Consider the following 22,553-nt stretch of genomic DNA (forward strand, 5'->3'; position numbering starts at 1 on the left):
TTCAAGTGCAAAATGATGATATAAAACCATGATAAAAATGCACTTTTAAGTACTAATCACTTCTACCCAAAAATTAGGAGGAATAAAAGTTTCAATGAGAAAGGTTTAGACCACATCCAAAAGATGGTGATTCTTGCGTTTTGCTACTCCATTTTGTTGAGGAGTATAAGAACATGATCATTGAGAAATGATACTGTTAGATTGCAAGAAAGACTGGAAATCATTAGACATATACTCCCCTCCCGAATTTGATCTAAGAGTTTTAACAGTGGCAGAAAATTGAGTGTTAACCAGTACTAGGAATGGTTTGAACATAGAGAAAACTTCTGATTTGTTCTGCAAAAATAAACCCATGTATAATGGTTGTAGTCATCTATAAAGGTTACAAAATATTTGTATCTTGCATGAGAAAGGATAGGACTAATTCCTCATACATCACTATGAACTATCTCAAACAGATTTGTGGCTCTACTGCTTTCAGAGGGAAAAGGTAACACTTTACTTTTACCAAGCTTACATGTGATACAATCAAGGAACATACTGGAAAAGGAATGTAATTTATTGTTTATTAATCCAGATTTCAATAGATGGGAGAGAATTCTAGGATTTGAATGGCCAAGATGTTTATGCCAAACTTCATTAGACAGTTTAGGTGTAGTACAAAAGAGAGATAAAATATAGGAATGAACTAAGGTGCGTGGAACATGAAATTGAATGAAAAATAGACATTTGTGCTTAAGCCCCTTCGCTATCAGCTGTCCCGACTTTTGGTCCTGTATAATACAGCCATGTTTAGAAAAGTATACATCATAGTTACTATCCACGAACTGACCAATAGAAGCTAGATGTACAGCAAGCTTAGGTGAGACAAAAATATCCTTTAAAGGAGGTATATCACCAACAGCTATAATGGGAAGAGCATTGCCATTAGTTGTTTGAATATGTGAGGATCCATTATATTTGTGGAGATTACTTAAGCCACTAAAGGAGTTTTTCATGTGATTGAAAGCACCTGAATCTAAGATCTAAGATCCAAAAAAGAGTTAAAGAACTAGTACCTTGAAGACCAAGTGTGAAGAAAGCACTCATAATCATTTCTTACACCATCTCAATCATTTCTTACACCATCTCTCTGGTTAATAAATTTGCTGGAGGCTATGAGATAGGTGAGCCAACAAGAGTTTATGGAGCAGAAAGCCAGTAATGGTAACAGCAGTGTGATAAGTTTTGTTACGCGTGGAGGATGAATCGTACATTCTTTAATAATATGTCCTGGTTGTTTGTAGTAGTTGCAAAACTTATTTGGACAACGAGATGCAATATGGCCATACTTCTTACAACTATAGCATTGTGTCTTGCTCATATCATGGCCCTTCCCTCTGCTGTAAACAACATAAGCAACTGGGGCAACTCTTGTTTGCTCCATAATAGTCTGAGTATGGAGACGTTGTTCTTCAAGCAAGAGTTCTCCAAAACAAGCATCCAAGGATGGAACAGGATCACGATTGACTAGAGAGGCACGAACTGGTTTATATTCAGGTCGTAATTTCATCAGAAATTGGTCTCGTTGGTTAATCTTATGGACTTGTTCTGGTTAATAAATTTGTTGGAGGCTGTGAGATAGGTGAGCCAACAAGAGTTTGTGGAGCAGAAGGCCAGCAATAATAGTGTGATAAGCTTTGTTATGCATAAAGGATGAATAGTACATTCTTTAATAATATGTCCTGGCTGTTTGCAGTAGTTGCAAAACTTATTTGGACAACGAGGTGCAATATGGCCATACTTCTTACAACTATAACATTGTGTCTTGCTTATATCATGGCCTTTCCCTTTGCTATAAGCAACATAAGCAATTGAGGCAACTCTTGTTTGCTCCATAATAGTCGGAGTATGGAGACGTTGTTTTTCATGCAAGAGTTCTCCAAAACAAGCATCCAAGGATGGAACAGGATCACGATTGACATGAACTAGTTCATATTCAGGTCGTAATTTCATCAGAAATTGGTCTCGTTGGTTAATCTTATGGACTTGTTCTGGTTAATAAATTTGTTGGAGGCTGTGAGATAGGTGAGCCAACAATAGTTTGTGGAGCAGAAGGCTAGTAGTGGTAACAGCAGTGTGATAAGCTTTGTTGCGCATGGAGGATGAATAGTACATTCTTTAATAATATGTCCTGGCTGTTTGCAGTAATTGCAAAACTTATTTGGACAACGAGATGCAATATGGTCATACTTCTTACAACTATAGCATTGTGTCTTGCTCATATCATGGCCCTTCCCTTTGCTGTAAGCAACATAAGCAGCTAGGGCAACTCTTGTTTGCTCCATAATTGTCGAAGTATGGAGACATTGTTCTTCATGCAAGAGTTCTCCAAAACAAGCATCCAAGGATGGAACAAGATCAAGATTGACTAAAGAGGCACGAACTGGTTCATATTCAGGTCGTAATTTCATCAGAAATTGGTCTTGTTAGTTAATCTTATAGACTTGTTGCACTGTCAACACTTCTTCTACAAAAATCTTAGTTGTAACAAGATCAGAATAATTATTGCACATGGTCAAAAATTTAGAATAGTAATATAAAGATCTCCTTGGGTATAGTTGGCAATAGCCAACTCAAGCTAAAAACGCATAACATTGTTATCTTAGTTATAGACTTGTGTAAGGTGATCCCACATAGCCTTTGCTGATCTATGAAGATGCAAAGACAGGATCAGATATAGCTCCATAAAACTAAGATTTAGGATATAATTTATGCATCTTTAAGAATCAGGATATTATTTATGCATCTTTGATTGCCTGAACAACAGCAGATCCCTGAACAATCAAGTCTCCTTTGTCGCTATTATCTATATAACCCCATAACTCCTATCCTTTGAGAAAGATCTCCAACTGAATTGTCCAAAGAGCATAATTTTTGCCACTAAATCTAACAAATATTATCTAACTTTTCCATGAAACTATGACCAAAAAACACTAAGATTTAAAAATTCTATAAAAAAAACTCTAATACCATAACATAGCCTTCACTTTTCAACTAGGCTTTCATTATATAGAAAAAGTAGTTGTGCTGTATATAGTAATTACAAAGAAGAAATTTAGAAAGCTAAATATAGTAAGGTAAATTTTCTATTTAAGCATTTACAGTTGAATGCTTAACTTCAGCCTTTCTATTGACATTATAGGTAATAGCTCTGATGAAATAATAACTGGAAAGGAAAGAAATTTTCTTCTTTTTTAATTTCCTTTTGAAGCAAAAGATGGAACAAGAAACATTTACAATTTTCTGGAAATGATTAACCAACACAACAGATCCACTGTTGCATTGGCATTTTAATTGTCAGTGCTTGTACTTCCAAAATTGCTTGCACATCAATTGAGATACATAAAAATAAAAGTCCTGGAGAGACCATCTCTCGAATCAACAAATCGAGTCAATTTCTCCAGCAGAATACATAAGAAAAGGCACATCTAATGCCTGCTCTGCTATCATAACCGTGCATTTTGTTCATCTTGACGATCTCTACCATACCGCATTTGTCATCTTGAATCAGTTTTCCCTTTTCCGATTCATCAAGTCATGGTAATATAGAAGCACACACATAGGTTGACCAAGAATGCTGAAAAATAACCAGAATATCATATTGCCCACCTGTCATGAAACGAGTAATATTCTGTCATGGACTCGAAGACTAGGATAGATTACTGAACAATTAATTATTGGAGTTCGCTTTTTCTTTTACTGCATAGTAATATACTACCAACTCGGCCCATGAACGAGGCCAGAAATAGACTTTAAGATGGAACATAGCAGAATTGGAGGTCTGCTATATCAAATGTTCCAGATTTTAACCTGTTTCCCTTTCCACATGGATGATTGTTTCTTGGAACTTTGATGCTGACAAGATATGTGCGCGCACTAAAATATGTTTTTTATAATGAGATGAAAAAAATAGACATACCATAGAGCTTTTGAACTTATTTTGAAGGAATTTTGTGATCACCACTAAGGGAACCTGATCCAAACGAGAAAGAAAACCATGTATTCCATTAGGTAATCCAGCACACTTAAGATGATTACTTTTCTGTCTTCCTTTGCTTCTTTTAGGGGGGTGGGGAGCAAGCAGATAACTGATTTTAAAACGAATAAACACACTTCTGGCAGTCAGCAGTCAGAACCATCTTACCTGAAACATAATTCCAATAAATGCCCAGAGCTTGAACATGTGGCAAGGAACAGCAATACACAACTGCATAGTTAATAACAAATGCCACATAAGTACATCAGTGTAACTGAAAATATTATATGACCCAAAGGTGCACCATTTCAAGATTCTACAGCAAGCAATTACTATAAAAGCTAAGGTATTAATCTATCGCTAAATTGGAATCACTACATTCCTCAGCGAGACAAATCAGGTATGAATACATCTGCCTCAACTATGCCCAGTCAAGTTGGATCCACCACGTGAATATATTTCCCACCTTGACTACAGCTATATTTTCTATGAAATGTTAAGGTAATAGTTGAACCCACGTCAGTAGCATTAATTGCAATAGGAACCATCTTTTGTCACCAGCAAATTTAACATTTTACAGCACAACAAAGGAATATAGCCTACACTTGTTTATTTCGAAGCGACAAGTTTTTAAAATTATTTCTGATAATTTTATCCTTCCATTTCCTATAATTTTGATTCCAATAAAAGACCATCACAAAAGTGTCAACACTGCCAGATACTGATAAAATATGGAAACAAGTTTACTTTAGTACATTTAGAGTTCTATTATTATTTTTATAGAATTTTAGGACTTTGTTATTATTTTTATTAAAAGGTAATATTTTATCAGGATTTTAATGTCCTACTTGCTTTAGGACAATCGGTTTCTTTGCTTCTACTGTCATACATCAGTTATTCTGTAATTTGTTCACATGTTCACATTTCATTTTATCTCTTCCCTATTTGAACCTACCATTATTTGTACCACTGAGATAACATAAAGCAAATTCCAGACACTGTATAGTTCACATATGAAGACAGATCTTTTCATCATGTTGTCACAATCCTCATGCAATTTGTCACTCATGTCAAGTTCATCTCTTCCCTAGTTGAACCTAACATTATTTGTACCATTGAGATAACATAAAGCAAATTCCAGACACTGTATAGTTCACATATGAAGACAGATCTTTTCATATGTTGTCACAATCCTCGTGCAATTTGTCATTCATGTCAAGTTCATCTCGTTCAAAGTCGAACTTTCAATAGCTGCAGTTAACCCAGATAAGTTCAACATAAAATCACTCTAGCCATCAAGACTGAAAAGAAAAGGAGTGATGAATCGCTAAACACAATCCTTGGTTTCACATCAGGTGTCTGTATGAGTTGATGAATAGGGAAGAACAGATGCTTCAAAATGCCTCATGTATCGCAACTAGTATTCAATACTATACTTGTTCCGGTACTCCCCAATTCATGTCAGATACTTGCCAAATCTAAAATCAATGAACACTAAATATCACGGTAAATTACATTAATCACCTTTTGGTTTGAGTGTGGTAACACTTTGCACTCTAATTTCTCATATATTACATTTTACTCCTTCATCAAACAATGTTTGTGGTTCTGTTTGTGGAAATCTAAAAAGAAAAAAGCAGCCTGATACAAAAAAAAAAAAAAATTCACATGTTGCAGCAAAGCATTTCACCCAAAAATTTCCCGACACAATCTCCCTCTCTGAACCATCTTGTTTCTCTCTTCAATATCAGAGAAGCAAACAAGCCTAAACCTAGCCCAAATTAAATGAGAATCTGAGTAAAATTGAAACCAAAATTATCAATCAAATGTGTAGAAGATCCTTTCGAAGATTTGACTGCGATTGAAATCAGAAAAAGAGCAGAAAAAAATTGGTGAGAGGATGCCTAGCCCTAATCAAAAAAATTTCTTTGAAAATCCGAATGACATTACAATTACTTGTGTTTAATCTCGTGTATTTTGAATTTAGGACAAACCCCATATTATTTTTTGTTGTTATAGTTTTTCAAATCCCTAAGAGAAACCTTAATTTTAATGTCACCCCTAGTTTGAATGAAAATTCTCCTCCATCTCGATGGTTTCTATTTCACAAATCAACAAAGGTTTTCAAGTTTTCTAGTGCCAAGTTTGAGCTCTAGAATTGAAATAAGGAATCCTAAGAGGTAAATTTGACAGATATGGTCATATAATATCTACTAGAAGCAGTTTCAATTCATTGTATTTAATTTCCATGTATCATTCATACTTCAGTCCTCCGTAGCTCATTCAAGCATCTTCATGACTTGCATGAAACATTGCTCCTTTGTTTTCTTGTGCAAATGTATTGGGAGTTTCTACCAATTCAATGTTTTTATGAAGACAACAGGAATGGGATTCAACCATTCTTCTTATGATGCAAAAGTTCTTACATGTAAACGGAGGACTCAAGGTATGTTCAATTGTTCATGGGTGTGCTTTAGTTCTAGGAAATTTAGTTTCAATGAAAAGATTATTTTCAGTGCCGCTAATCATCAATTCTATTAAAAATAATTGAGGTTTTTCTTTTTATGTGCTTGCTTGTGTGATAAAAGGCAGAACAGTTTTTTTGAATAAATGCAGAGAATAGTCAAGAAGAATGTGACACAGAACAGCTAAAAATGGTATTGTGCTTCATGGATTGCTTGTTGGCTGTTGGTTGCAAAAAGGGGAGGAATTGAAGAGAGCAGATTACAAAGAGTTAAGCAAGTTTACTGATTTACAAGCAATGTGAAATAGTAAAAAAAAGCTTCCAAATAGCTATAGTTTGCTTCTATCAACCCACAAAGCTTCCAATTTTTCTTTTTTTAAAATGGATAATAATTGATGAATCTTGTAAAATATAATGACAAATGCGATATGCTATCTTAACTGTCATTATTGTTATTATTCAAACAAATCCATTTTTATCATATTTTAAATATATTTTTATTTAATTTGAATGATTATTTAGAATAAATATGAGAAAGTACATTATAAAATTATTTTTTAATGAAAGTATCCATAACCTATCATATCCTAAAATTCCAGAAATTTGAAGTAACAAAGTATTAGTATCATATCGTATATACATATCACAGTTGATGCTTCCTAGAAATGATACTCTTCTATAATCAAAAAAATAAATATACGAGAATTCAATTCTCCATGCAACCACACGACCAACTATGAGATAAATTAGTTAAAAGGAAAAGTCATCAAATAACAAAAATAAAATGTCGAACCAATAATACCTCATGAAATACAGCTGAGACAAAGAAGGCAATAAGTAAGGCTGCCCACTGCAATGATAATGGAAAAAAAAAAAAAGGAATAATTGTGAGTAGCAGCCAATAGAGCATCACAAATAGAGATTTTGGCTAACAGTATATAGAATCACATGGAAACACTTAGTTAATAACAGGCAGCCATTCAATAATGTGCCACAAGAGTGGCCTACACTGTTATTCAAATATAAACATGCAAAAATTACTCACAATAATGTGCCACGATGTTAAAGCCATTAAAAAGAAAAGCAAGCTTGCATCATGTAATGTTAATATCATTAAAAAGAAAAATAAACTGTTGCAGACTACAATGGCTCGTAAGTTACAAAAGTATCAAAAGAAAATAAACTGCACAGATGTATCCACATCATTGATGGATATCATCAAAGTTACAAAACTACAAATAAAATCCAGATATTCAGGTATCATGGTTGGAACACCGGACCCAAGACATTGTTTATGTACTCGTATGATCATAGATGATAAAGGGTAGCTCAAATCATTGAAAGATTGAGCTTTAGCTTATGTTTTGTTTTAATTCATTTGAACTTTTAATTGAGATATATTAATTAGGCTTTATTCATTGGGTTTGATTTATTACTGATGAGTATTTTATTTATTGAGCTATAAACTCAATTGTTTATTCTAGTTAGGGTTTTAGTATTTACATCCTAATTTTCTATACATTAGACAGTTGTCGACGAATTGAATAAAAATTGCAAAGTAAAGTTTTTTTCAACCCCCATTCTTTCTCTTCTTCAGCATTTTCTTCTATTTCTTTGGCTTCTTCTTCTTAGCTCCCTTTTTTTTTCTCTCTCTCTCTCTCTTCTTAGCTTACTAATTCATCTTCAAATCTCTTTTGTGCATCACATCAAATCCTAGATACATTTACATAAGATGGACCTTCTCTAGAAGAATCAAGGTAACTTATAGGTCCTTGAATTGAAACTTAGACATCACCTTGAAGCGCTTAGTTATGTAGTGGAGATGGAAAAACTTTCATTTGAACTCTGAAGAGATGTTTAAAACGAAGGGGAAAAAAAAAAACTGGGTCGATATGGAGCCACAACACAAAAGTCTTGAATTCTTGAATTGCAAAGTTCAGGTTGGAGCTCACGCACAAAGTTATGCTCTTGGAGCAGTACAGAACAGAATTAAAGAAACCTGAAAGCACTAGACCTGAAGTATAAGAATATAGACCTGAAGCACTAAAGAACCAACTTAAAGCACAATGGCAAAGGTAGGAATAGCAATTTTCCCTATCCATCGAGCACCTGACTAATCCATAACTGATTATCACACCCATAGCATATGGGAATGGTATGGGGTTCAAACCATCAAGGTATGAAACAGGTATGAGAACCTGGGTGCCGATACCCAAACCCGTTGATATAACCATGTTTGGATGTCCAGTTTTTAAATGATATTTTTGTAAGTTGAAGTACTACTTTACATTTAAGTGTGAGAGAAATTTTTTAGATAAAATAAAGAATAAGGAAAATGTGATAAACATTAGGATAACCCCCTTCATATTCTGTGCATCATCTTTCTTCCAAAAGCTATGGTCAACTATCATCATAATTAGAGGTTTAAAGTTTCTATATTTGTTATTCTGACCTATTTTTTTTCTTTTGGAATTAGCAGAGAGAATAAAAAGAATGTTGGAAAGAAGGTTCAATAAAGGAAGAATTGCAAGATAAACCAAATTGTAACATGTCTTGCAATCCATGGGTCACTTTATAAAATCATCAAACATGAAATGGAAAATTTATTATGACATATGCAGAGAAACAAATACAGTAAAAAAAAAGAAATTTTCATTTACTTTCTAACAAATAAAGTATTGGTTACAGTCCACGGAGAGAAAGGGAAGTTACCTTTGGTATTTTATTCCGTAAACATGGAAAATAGATATGGCGAACCATCCACTTATGAACTGGCTGTAAAAAATGAGGATTCAATTAGAGATATGCTTGGCCAGCCAGACTGTGTGTGTTGGCTTCTGTAAGCAGCACATCTTCTTTTCATTATAATAACTACAGTGAAACAATAAGAATTGATTACCATGGTCTTGCTGACAACTGCAGCAACAAAAAAAATATTTCCTCCAACACAGATTAAAGATTAAATAGAATTGAGGACTTTCAATCTAATATCTTTATGATGACACAACTTTCATTCATATATGACAATTTGCAACTAATAGACATCCCTTGTTCATTCATAGCGTTAACTCACAACCAAATTCAAAAGGCACATGGTAACCATGGCCCAGAATCAAATAAATAGATATAGCATCTTTTCCCCCTTCATGATCTAATAGCCAACTACAAAAAAATAATTCATATAGACATTTTCCAATTCCATAGCTCCTTTACATTTTACATTTTCTCTTTTAAAATGGAAATAACATTTTTCCTCTCAAGGCTCTTGAATTAATTAAAAAGTTACGGTAACTTCTAAGGTAGTATGTGTAAGAGTTCTACACCATTCATGTTATAAATCTAAAACAAGAATAAATTTTGGTACACATAACTGCAAAAACACAAAACATTTTGTGCTTGACCATATAGATCCATAACATAGATTCAGCCAGTATGTTTGCCCAAAAGCTTATTATGAAAAATGGATAACAAAGAAAAGAAAGTCATTTTCAGTGCACAATAATAAGCACTGGAAAATATTTTTATCCTCATTTTCCATGGTCATAAAATTTCATTTTCCTGGAATTAATTTTCCATGGAATTATTCATTTTACAAAAGAAATTCATTACCATTTAACACATCTCCATAATCTGATATAAATTAAAAGAGTTTGAAGTATAGAAACGTACCATATTCCACATTCTCCAGTACTGATCAAAGCCACAATTCCAGAAACACATTTGAAATGTAAAGAAAATAAGCAAAGGATTGTTGATAGATACAACATGAAGAAAAAACTTCCAGAAAAGGAGTTCTTACCTCTTCAACAGTTCTTGCATTCCACCAATCCTTGTAGAACTCCCGATCACCAAAGCGAAGGAGCTCGGCAAGTATATTTAACCTACAAATGCAAAACAGTATTTAACTAAAACCAAAGAGATGAACCTGGTCCTAAAGTTCACCCTTTATGAGATGGAAGAAATCTAGCATAAATTTCCAGAAATGTGCCAAACTTCAGAAATCATGCTAGGAAATAAAAATTATGCATTAAACAAACTAATAAGAAACTTTCAAAATATTGCTCTTATTACAAAGGAATCTGCAAACAGTTAAAAATTTAAGTTGTCACTTGTTAGGAGAAAAATTTATAATAGAAATATTTTGAAGGGAACGTAGTTCAGGGTTGCTGAAGTAAATTTCTCCAATAAAGCTACAACTAGAATCCAGAGAACCAAAAGAAGCCACAAATTGCACTGAAACCATCAAGGTGAGCTCACTACAGCTATAACAACAAGCTTTGTGGTACTAATAAAATGATTAGATAACATTTTTGGCAATTAATATAATTTTCACAACAAAGGGGAAAATATCCATGAATATAGAAAAGAAAAGAAAAAAGTTCACTCACCACAAGTGGAAAAAGCAGTAGAACATGCAGAGCCAAACATATAAATTAGGAACCGAGAGCTTCAAGACCCTCTCAATGGCATACAAGAGATTTCCTTTCAAAGGGTGCTGCGAGTTCTGAACAATAGGATTGATATACTGCAGAATTACACCCACCAAAATTGTCTTGAATGCATGCCTTTATTTCATAAAAGACAAGAGCATATAGAACTAGTTTAAATGTGAAGTTCTACTTACTTGTTCTATGATAAATCCCATGAATCCAGTAAATATTATTAACTTGACAAATTGTCGAACCACCCAACCCTTTCGAACAGATGCAGAACGAGGATAGCTTGACTGCAATGAAAACGCATGGAGGGCGAAAATAAGAGAACCCAAAAACAAGGACAAGATATAGCAACCACACGCTAGAGAAAGAAGTCCTATTTATATGCTACAGCCACACAAACACAATGCAAAATCTATATATAAGTTTGGGCCATGAAACAGAGCATTACCAGAAGAAAGGCCCATACATTAACACTAGTCTTAAAGAAATTAATGACCACATAAAAAGCTAGATTCTATTTTAAATGTTAGTAATTTTGGTCGATTATAACAGAGCAAATTTCAAGGATCTTTACCCACTATCTTTTATCCAGAGATGGAATAGAATTGTTCTTTATGTAAAGCTGATCTTTCTAGAAGTTTCCTTAGCTGATATTCCAAGGGACTGGTGAGCCATCATCACTACCTCTTGGCTTTCTTTCTAGGACATTCTCTAACTTGCTTTATCATACATTCATACTCTCTGACAATCCTCTCTATAAAATGTAACTTGCCATGAGAACATAATAACTTAATAGTAGAATAGAAGTTTAAGTACACTTAATCATGCCTCCTCATCATTTGTATCTGCAAATATGTTCCCAACGTAACAGCACAAGATTAACATAAGGATGGTTCAGCAAGGTCTTTAAACCCAAACTCCTAAACCGGGAAAAAAACACAAACAAAAATAACCATAAATGCATCTGAAAACAAAGCTTCTTGGATGCACCCTAAAATCTTAAAAACTGATGAAAATGAGACACCCAATGGCCAAGCAAGGCAACGAAGGACATTCAAAACACAGTCAATCCTATACAACAGATAACATAAAAATATTTTCAGCAGGTTGAGGAAATGCAGAAATATCGCACAATTCAGGGTTAAAAACTACTCTGCACCAATCGTTCCATACACAGGATAATAAACCCAATTGTTATAGCGAAGTCTTCTCATTGCATTTATGCAGGGATACATTCCTCCATATATGTCCTAGTTCCTTTTCTTTTATTCTCTTGTAACAAGAAAAAAGGTCTTATTATTGCCATGTATCCTCCGGAATAGTTGGAAATAAATTGAATAGCATGAGGTAATACAAGATGAGCAAATAAGAGTTGATAAAAATCTAATAATGTAAACAGCAACCAGAATATTTTTGCAAGAAACAAGACTCATTACCTGGTAACATAATGTGGGAGCCACCATGAAATAGACCAAACTCTTAAAGTTAGCATCATAACAATTATCTGCATTCAAAGAAATGGATGGGGTATTTTCCTGAAATCAAACAGGACCTCAGTGAATAATGGCTGGGAGGAACCAATAGATTAACTTAGATAAAGTGAGAAATATTTGATGTGTGGTGATAGGGGAAGAAAAAAACAAAGATAAAAAGTGATGATAACACATCTGCTAGTTACTTCCAGTACATTTTCTCAATTCTTCAATTTGTAATCTTATATAGGAGACAATACAATAGCTTTCAAGTGAAAATCCTGGTAAAGAAACCTGCTAAGCTTTTTCAGATATGTTTACCTTATCAATAGACTTGGCAATTGCTCTCATATCAGAGCTTGTATGTGCAAAAGATACCAATTTCAACCACACAATGCAAGCAAAGAGCATCAATGTGCCACCAGATAGCAAAGCAGAATCACACCTGCACAATTTAGCCAAAGACTACTTGAGTGTCTTTGTTAACATCTAATGAGTAAGAATGACAATGCCCAACAAGAACAAAGTTATTAAGACATTTGGCTTATCAGTTCCACTTTTAGAGGAAAAAAAGGCGTCAAAGAACTCATTGTGTTATGCTTGCACAATAAATTACCCCGAAAATAGTTCTGGCATTCTAAAGTTTGCATTGGGGAGAGAGAGAAGGCTCAACGAAATGGAACTGCATAATTTACAAACTTGCAAAAATTCTGATGCTTGAGGGTTTATTTTCCACCAACCTCTTATATCATTAATCAGAGAACTAAAATATCTAGTATCAATTGCTAAGAAGATGACGTGAAGAGTCAAAAGTGAACTTAGCACCTTCAGTTAGATAACCCACCCCTGTGCTTGTGCAATTTAAAATGCATTTTTTTTTCTTGTCTATAAATACCTTGAATATTTTAATGCTCTATTGTTGTCAGTTGTTCTGTACTATTTTTCAGATCAAGCGTTTCACAATACTATACAATAATCTGTGCAAAATGCAAGTCATGAGCCAGCTATCAATATCTTCAATTCTCGCCGTGTGTTTCCAACAATAGTGTTTCCTTTTGCATTCTTCTTTGATATGACAACCAAATTCTTTCAAAGCTAGCTATGCCAAACCTCAAGATTCTTAAAGAAATCTTCCTAAACATGAACTCAACTTTTTTAGAATATCTAATTTTCAAGAGGGATGCAATTTTGTGGTGGAGTACTATTTTTCATTTTTATGAAACCATGGCAAATATGCAAATCCTTTGGGCCACATATAGGCCGAAGTTCCAAATGTGCTAAATTAACAGTTGCTCATCACTTAATTTTGCAGTGCATAACAGAAAAGAATATGGAAAAGCATATGAATAAATAAATAAATAAAAACCTGAGAATTACTAAAACTGGATACAAAAGTGATGCTGTGGTGATGATTATATGAAGGAAAACAACAACCTGCAATTTTAAACTTAAAGTTAGCTTCAAACCAAATCCGGCTCCACAATGGATTGCGTGTTATTTATTTGAGGAATTATAATAAGCCATCTCTATTAATGGCAACGTGCAAAATAATCAGACCTGGAAGCACTTACAAGTTCAGATATACAATTTCGATATGCCAACTTCTCAACGAGATAGGACGCGAGAGGGAATGCTGGAAGACTAAGACTGTAATAATAGCAATAGTGAGAGAGACACTTCTTGTGAAAAGGGAAAGAATCCCATTCGATTTCTAAAAGGGATTACAAATCCTTAACATATGAAGAAATTCGGAGTCAAAACCAAAAAAAAAAAAAAACGAAAACAATCTTCATCAATCAAATAGAATAAAAAGGGAGAAATTACCAGCACATAAACAGAGGCCAGTCTCTTAATGATTTTGAACTAAACCAAAATCCTGAATTGATTAACCAACCGTACTGCCAAAAAAAAATTAATAAGCCCTTAACATTATAAATTACAGAGAACACGCCTGTATCACCTCTCCCACCTAAAAACAAAACAAAACATGAAAGTTCACACGGAAAAAAGGGGGAAAGAACAACCTTGATTAAATTTTCAATGATAAGCCTGCTGTTTACAGCCACAAGCACTACTATACAGAGATTGAAGAGACCTGCATGACTCTGCAGCCACAAAATTGTAGTAAAGACAAAATCCATCCATCCATAAAATGCAAATTAACAAAAAGAAAGAAAAACAATCCATACTTGTTTAAAAATGGCATCAGAACTAAGAGGACTCTCTCTAACACCACTATGAGCAGGCATTGATGGCCGATAATTGAATTTCATATCTGATTGATTCTCAATCTTAACCTTATCGCATGCTTTACCACTGCTTTTCAAACCCTCCGATCCCATCATTTCCGTCGAAGCCGAATCCGTGACTGGAGACCTCCGTCGAATAGAGAAGTTGAGATATGACCTCGAGGAAGATGTACTTTCCATTGCTGCTACACGATTCTCCGGTGACTCTGACTCCGCCATGATTTAGATATGTTTAAAAAACAAACTCAACTGCAGTGCAGGGCATATAGTGAAAAATTATAGCGTATTTTCTTGTTTAATACGGGTAATTTTTTATTATTAAAAAAGAAAAGAAAGGAACGTTCATGGAAATTGGAATATTTATTTATTTATTCATTTATTCATTCATTGTCGGTTTTGGGGTGAAAAGGTGCGATGATTATGCAAAGAGGGTGAGGTGTCCACAGGAAACTGGTTTTAGAGATGGCGGCGTTGCAATTTTTTACTTTTTTTTATTCATTTGTCGCGCTTGGGCGGTCCAGTGGTTCATGGAGATTTTCAGAGAGAGAGAGAGAGGGGGAGAGGGAGAGGAACCGCCACGCAGGCAAGGACAAGGAAAAGGTCTCAGTCGACTCTTCAAATATGTGCCCTATTTTTCCTTCATGTATGCGTGCATTTATTGCCGTCTAGATTTTTGGGTCCGCTAATAGCGGGAAGAAAACCTGTGGGTCGAGGTAGTGGCTCTCCTTTTCTTCTTCTTTTTATTATCTTGTGAATACGAACTTTCCTCCTGTATTTGACTTTAAAAACTTTTATGCAAGGATGTCGATTTCGTTCCGTTTCTAATACGTGGTATATCTGTTTCAGTTTAAAAAATAGAATAAATTAGGATAGATTTTATCTTGTTCAGAATTTTAGGTTGATCTGAAAAATTCATTAAAATTCCAGTTAGAACATTTTGGTTCATTCTTGGTAGTATTTTTTTTTTGTTTTTTATAATATTATCTAATTTTAATTATTAATTATATATTTTAATTTGATTATTGAATTGAATTAAAATTTATAAGTCTTCATACATATTTTTATATTCATGGTTAAAGTTTTAGGGTAATTAGAGTTTTAAAAAAATCTCACAAGACTCCAATGATATTTTTATAATTTTATTTAAATTTATAATTTTGTTTAAAAATATTATTTTATTGTGTTTTTTTGATCCATTGAGTCAATCGGGTCATATCGGTTCAACTTTCTCTTTTTTACTTGTATTTAAATTTTGAATTGCATAATTTCAAGTTAGTTTATCTTTAAATTTGAATTGAAATTATATTTGTTGAATTAATGTTTTGAATTATATATAAACAGTTGACACGACTAAAAGATCGATGTCCTCTCCCAAGTGGAGGAGTGTCGAAGTAATAAATAACCTGGCAAGACCGGGGTTGAACCACAGGGAGGTTAATTGTACAAATTATAAACGATGATTATAAACAACAACAATAGTAATCACAACAACAACAATACTAATAGAAATAGTAGTAGTAGTAGCAGTAATAAAAAAAGAGATGGAGAAGAAGAAAAAGAAGATGAGAACTTTGAGAAGGAATATTAATGTAACGATTAAACAATCATAATAACAAATGTCAAGGTTAGGTGTTTCACTAATGGTATGTCAAACAAGTATAGTATAAACTCTTACTATTCAATTGGAAATCACACATAAAGGAGGTTTCAATCAGATTATAGATTATTAACATGATTACATTAGTCATCTTATTCAATTAATGCTAATACTTGTAAATCTCGTCAAGCATTCATGAGTATAACTTATGTTAACAACAAATCAAGTTCCTTTCATAGCTCAGGTGTCGGTTATACCATACATTATGGGCTATGAAAGTGCCAAGCATTTGTTGTACCAAGTGTTATACAACATAAATCAAGATTAATCATTTAACAAGCAAAGTATTAAAGAGTAAACAAGATAACAAATATAAAACATGTTAGTATCAAACATTAAAGTCCATATTAAGTTTACATTATACTTATTCTTACACCATTAGTGTAACCTTTTCACCTTGACATAACTAACTTAGCTAGACATAATGAAAGAAAGCAAAATAGATAAACAAAATAAGAACATAAAAGTTAACTAAGTAAAGGAAAGGAAATGAAAGGCATAAACTTAATATTAATGAAAACAAAGCATAAAAAATACAAAGAGAGAAAGGAAGAGCATGATCTTGATCTGAACACCAAGATGCCTAAATGCATGGCAAATGCCTCCTTTTATAGGCCAAAATTGGGAACTATTGATTTGATGACTAATTGATAAGTGGGTGACCAACTTTTGACTTGGTGACAATCCTTATCTTCTCTTGTCTGCCCAAAACGTCATTGATAACGTCAAAACTGGAGCCAGTTGCAAACATGAAAGTTGTAGGCAATTGTCTCAGCTTTCTTGTGTAAAAAATTCAGCTCATTTGGACTTCTAGAACTCCAGATATGGCCAAAATACCGAACAGTGCTCGGGCTGGAAGACAGATTCGGGCTTCTTTGTTGTTGCTACAATTTGGACTTGATAATGGCCTTTTTAGATCTTGGGCTCCATATGAAAGTTGTAGGCCTATGTCTTACCTTTCCATCCATATAAATTGGACCTAAATCTGAGATATATAGCTCTAGATATGACCCAATTACCGAACAGTGTTCCAGTTTGGATTGCACCGACATCTCTTTTCTAAGTTTGGCCATCTCTTTATCCTTGCAATTTAAGTTCTTAAAGTCATCAATCAATCCTTTCATTTATGTGATAGACCTGCATTAAAAATAGACATTTACCACAAATTAAAGGTATCTTATATTATTAGATACATTATTATAAAACATATTTTAGTTAAGGAGTTATTGATACTTCAAGTGCAAAATGATGATATAAAACCATGATAAAAATGCACTTTTAAGTACTAATCACACCCCCCAACCAGCTTATTACTAGTCCCTAGTAATCAAAGCGTAAAATAGAAAAACAATTTGTATATTCCACAAAGCAAGGTATTCATCATTTAACTTCCATTAGTCTATCCAGATAAACAAACTCTCATTAAATTTATATATCTGCTCAATACCTCTTAACAAGATATTAATAAACCTTTCTTTTGTGCTCAATGTATCAACACATAATTATGGGGCTTTTCTTGGAAGAAAACAAAATTTTTGTTCTAATGTTTAAGGTTAACTTCCTTGGGTTGGGATTACTATTTTTGTCTTTTTTTTTTTTAACTCTATATACATATACTTTAAAAACATCATGCATCTTTAACCCATGTAACGAGCTTTCAGCTAATGACTCCCAGACCAGTTGGTCTTAGGGCATTAGGTGTTAAGACACCCCTACGAGCTTAGTAACTCGGGTCGCAGATACTGATATGTAGATAGTGCAATGTTTGATTCCCTTAAGCTTTTCTCCTCAACCCATGTAACAAGCGTTGGGCCAATAGCTCCCAAGTCAGTTGACTTTAGGGTATTAGGTGTTAAAACACCCCTTCGGACTTAATTGCTTAGGTTAGGGAGGCTACGAAACCAAACTTATCTACATTTTTATTATCATCATTTTTTTTTCTTCTTTTTTTTCTTTTTTTTTTCTTTCTTTTTTTTCATGTTTTTTTTTTAATTATATACAATCCCTTTCCCTTAGTTGTTACCTTTAACAAAAGAACATAAATAATGTAATAATCCAATATGCAACCCACAATCATATGTTAAAGTGTGTGTGTGTAAATTAAGGTTTAAGAATACATGTTAAATAAGTATATGAGCAGAATTAAGTGGTAACAATACGAGAGTTTGTAAACCTGAATATTTCAGGAAGTATTATAATAGACCTTGTTAAGAATGGTTACTAAGATGCGTCTCAAGAGTCACTTTAACAAAAGAACTCCTTTACTCTGCCATCCTAGTAACAACAATTATGCACATGCTTTATGAAATGAAAAACAATTTTTTTTTATCAACTACTACCCTCTCCCCCCAACCAAAACGAGACATTGTCCTCAATGTTCTAAGGTAGAAAGATAGAGTATAAAAGATATCACCTGAAATAACGAACACTGACAAAACCTGAAACACACTAAAACAAAAATAAGAAATAACAAAACACAATAATAAAACCAAAAGACACAAAAAAAAATATACTTTTAAGTATCAATCAACAGTACAATCTCAAAACGCTTTAAAACCAAAACATATTATTTCAATTAGAAAAAACACAATCGATACAGAATTGACAACCTTACTTTTATTTCAAAATATCATGATATAGAAAAAATATTCAAAATAAATAAGTTAAAAAGAAACTCTCAAACTAGCATCATTAGATGGATCTCTTAAGTCAAATATGTGTTATTTGAAATTCTCTTGTGCCTTTTAACATATAATTTTTTTTGGCTTATTTCTCTATTTGGTCCTTTAATTTTTATATTCAATTAATTTTACCATAAAAAATATCTCAAGGAAATGAATTTATAAACATTAATAAAAGTCAAATTTAGAACTAGTAGTGAGGCACAAGCATCACCTAAAGGCGGTGACGTACTCCATCTATTGGTGTGTGTACCACACATACTAGAAACCAAAAAAACAAACTTGTTGGTGCATGTATGAGGCATGTTAAACACATAGAAAAATAAACATGTTAACTGGTTGTGCAAATGAAACTTGTGTATCTTAAGTTGCACAGATTCTACATGCTCGACTCATCAAATTGTGCTAGTTTAAAAATTACCTTTTCAATTGTGCTATTTTTTTCTTCCATTTTGCTATTTTGAAAGAAAAACAAACTCTTTGTTATCCCTTGAACTAAAAGAATTAAGGTAAAACACTGGCTCTTTTATTTATTTGAACAATGAAGAAGCTACCCCCGCTTTTTTTATATATAAATTCCATTTTTTAATTTTGTTAATAGATTTTTTTTTAATTTTATCCTTAAATATTTCATTAATTTTCGATTGGTCTTCATAATTTGTTTTGGTTTACTTTCTATAAAATTATCATAATTTTAAATAAATATCTCAATATTTGAGTGGTGCTCAATTTTACAATCACCTATTTATATTATCACATCATTAAATAATAAATAGTTAAAAAAATTGTTAAATTCAGTAGGGTCAACAATTCGAATCACAAGTTCAAGATGTTAATCGGGGTTGATCCAATATATAATTGTCTCAATATTAAAAAAAATATCATCCTTAATTTTTTAAAGTCAAATCATATTTTTTACTTGTTTAAATTTATTTATTTTTACCCAACAAGTTGGTTGGGTCACGTCAGTGTAACTTTTATGTAGATTAAATTTAAACTCACTCTAGACAAGAGGTTAGGTGAAGAATTTTCAAGGCGGCCCCGTTTAGTCAAGTTATTTTTTTTCCCTTATCCTATTTTTTAATTACATCTTCTAAATATTTTTCTTTCGACTAAATATTTTTTGGCTTATTTTTCTTAATCTTATCCTTCAACATTTGATTTATTATAAATTGATCTTCATAATTTTTTCTGGTTTATTTTATATAAGGTTATAGTTTCAAACATACATCTTCGTAATAATATGTCTAGGTTTAGAAATATTATTTTTTCTTCTTGTGTATGTAAGGTATACTTTTTAAAAGTTTTTGTCTTGGAGACATGAATATAGATCTAGTTAAGTCTTTTTGTTCTTAAGAGTCATAATTATATAAAAAAACATGTCTTTCATTGTTTTGTATCATATTGTTTGAGAGTTAAATAAGATAGGTAATAGATTTTTAGAATGCAATTTGTGTTATTTCAACATTCATCTTTCTTGTTTTGTTATTTGTTTTATTTTCCTTCACATACCTTTTTTTATTGGGTTTTTATGCCTCGTAAATCTAGTGGTCAAACAGCCTAGGATTTATTATCTCTTGTATATAATAAATGCCTTTGTTTTCTTAAAAAGAAAAATAAAAAGAGAAAGAGAAAAAAGAGAGGAGGAAACTAATATTTTTTTTATGACAGTAACTAGATTTGCAAATTCTCCTAATGTGATGGCCTACGAGCATGATGTTTTCATAAAAAAAAAAAAGGATTCTTATTATGGTTTTGTGTTTCACATAAGGAAAGTTAATACCTTTAAATATTTGTAAGCTGAATGAAAAATCATAAAAGCCTAAGTTGTGTTTTACTTTGCAGTGTTATGAATTTTTTTTTTCGTAGTTAATAAGTGTAAGCTTGAGGTTGTTTAGTAAAGCATGAAGGTGACAATATTTCTTTTGGAATAAATGAGCAATCTTTATGTTTAAATTTTCATAAAAATAAAAGCATGGCTTTGTGTAGGTTTTTTGTTTTGCTTACCATGCATTTGTTTTTTTAGTTAACAAGTGCATCCAATGTTTTTGGAAAAAACATGCAAGCAAACATGAGGTAGGCATTTATGAAAGTATATAGGGTATATAGGGTGGTCCTGTCTTTTTTTTTTTTAAATTATAGTCATGTGTTGAACCTGTTGGTAAAGAGTGAGAAAGTCGTTTAAGAGATTGGTGTTTTTTTAAGCGTGAAAGGTTGATAAGTCAGTGATTCTCCTTATTTTTGTGACCGCCTATTTTTGTGTGAAAAGGTTAAGTTTTAATCCCTAGTTTTTCTACCCTTAAAACAAGAAGGGAGGTTGCGTTTTGTTTATATATAGGGCATGCATGTGAAATGCATGGATTATAGAATATGTTATTTTAAAAAATATCATTGTGCATCAGAACTCTCATAAGCTTTTCTTTTCTTTTCCTTGATTATATATGATAAGGATGAAACCCTTCTCGCTTTTTTCTTGAAATATCTAATATAAACATATGTTTTTAAGAGTTTAGGTTTTGTTGAAGTACTCAATATATTTTGCCTTATTTAGGAATTATGCTTCCTTTTTTTTTATATGTTATGTTCCTGTCAAGTTTGTTTATGGAAGTACCATGTAACTGTAATTTTATATATGAGGATTGAAGTCTTTTATCCATAAAACTTTTAGTGGGCAATTTTAATCATTGATAGTAAATATGGATTCTTTTTTTATTGCTTTGTAATGTCAAAATCTTTAAAAAATTTATTTTTGATTATGCATTTTGGCCAAGCCTCTCACACGTAAAAACAAAATTACATCTATTTATTTTTCATGCAAGTCTTGGTAATCATAGTCATCTTTTTAGTATTTTTATTTTTATGCATGTATTTATTTTTAAAATAATTTTTTTTGTCATATTGCATGCATCTATTTTTGATTTATAACTTGTTTATAAAACTAATTGAAATTTAACCCACATTAAAAAGATTTGTATGAGCTATATTCCAAAACTCGTATAAAAAAATTAAAACCATGTTGAATATATATATATATATATATATATAAATATATTGCTATTACTTGCAGTGGTTGAGATAAATATCCATAAGCCACCATTACATACACAAAATATTTAGTAACAACTTTTCTTATTATAAAGGATGATTTTAACAAGATTGATAAAAACCCATCTAATTATTTATTGATAAAGCTTGATAGATTATTGAAAATCATATATTATGATCAAGGATAAATAATTGTAGACATATCAATTTACCAAAAAATTTAAAATAACAAAAATAACATGGACTTTATAATGAATAAGATTATACGTACTCAAAGTTTAACTCATTACAATAAACCTGTTATCACCCAATAAATAGATCAATAATATTAGGCATAACATATTATTAGGAATAAAAGATGAGTAGAAATGCAACTTACTTCAAGTATGATATTTTAGTGTGATAACATGTTATCTCTAGCATAATTAATCCTTTATTTTAAAACTCTAAAGACCAGTTAGAATTTTTAATAAATTTAATATTAGGTTGCAATTATTTTTTGATAAGTTTAAGATTTTTTTCTACAAA

General features: G+C 32.2%; 1 protein-coding gene and 1 long non-coding RNA gene across 2 annotated transcripts; one reads left to right on the forward strand and one right to left on the reverse strand.

Moving 5' to 3' along the window:
- Positions 1-3,209: 3,209 nt before the first annotated feature.
- Positions 3,210-15,257, reverse strand: LOC105140456 (diacylglycerol O-acyltransferase 1-like). The gene is made up of 16 exons (XM_011047299.1): positions 14,583-15,257; positions 14,418-14,498; positions 14,218-14,291; positions 13,965-14,040; positions 13,760-13,827; positions 12,715-12,838; positions 12,358-12,456; positions 11,107-11,208; positions 10,871-11,007; positions 10,282-10,363; positions 10,152-10,172; positions 9,195-9,257; positions 7,285-7,332; positions 4,187-4,249; positions 3,962-4,015; positions 3,210-3,651 (listed from the first exon to the last, which is right to left on the reverse strand). Exons 1-16 carry the CDS (start codon positions 14,859-14,861, stop codon positions 3,550-3,552), a joined length of 1,473 nt encoding a protein of 490 aa, XP_011045601.1. The 5' UTR covers positions 14,862-15,257; the 3' UTR covers positions 3,210-3,549.
- LOC105140455 (uncharacterized) lies at positions 4,256-6,799 on the forward strand. The gene is made up of 2 exons (XR_845189.1): positions 4,256-4,934; positions 5,239-6,799. It is a non-coding gene; the product is annotated as an uncharacterized LOC105140455 (long non-coding RNA).
- Positions 15,258-22,553: the final 7,296 nt, after the last annotated feature.

This window comes from Populus euphratica, unplaced genomic scaffold, assembly GCF_000495115.2.
Source record: "Populus euphratica unplaced genomic scaffold, PopEup_1.0 scaffold186.1, whole genome shotgun sequence".
In the NCBI taxonomy this organism is placed as follows: domain Eukaryota; kingdom Viridiplantae; phylum Streptophyta; class Magnoliopsida; order Malpighiales; family Salicaceae; genus Populus; species Populus euphratica.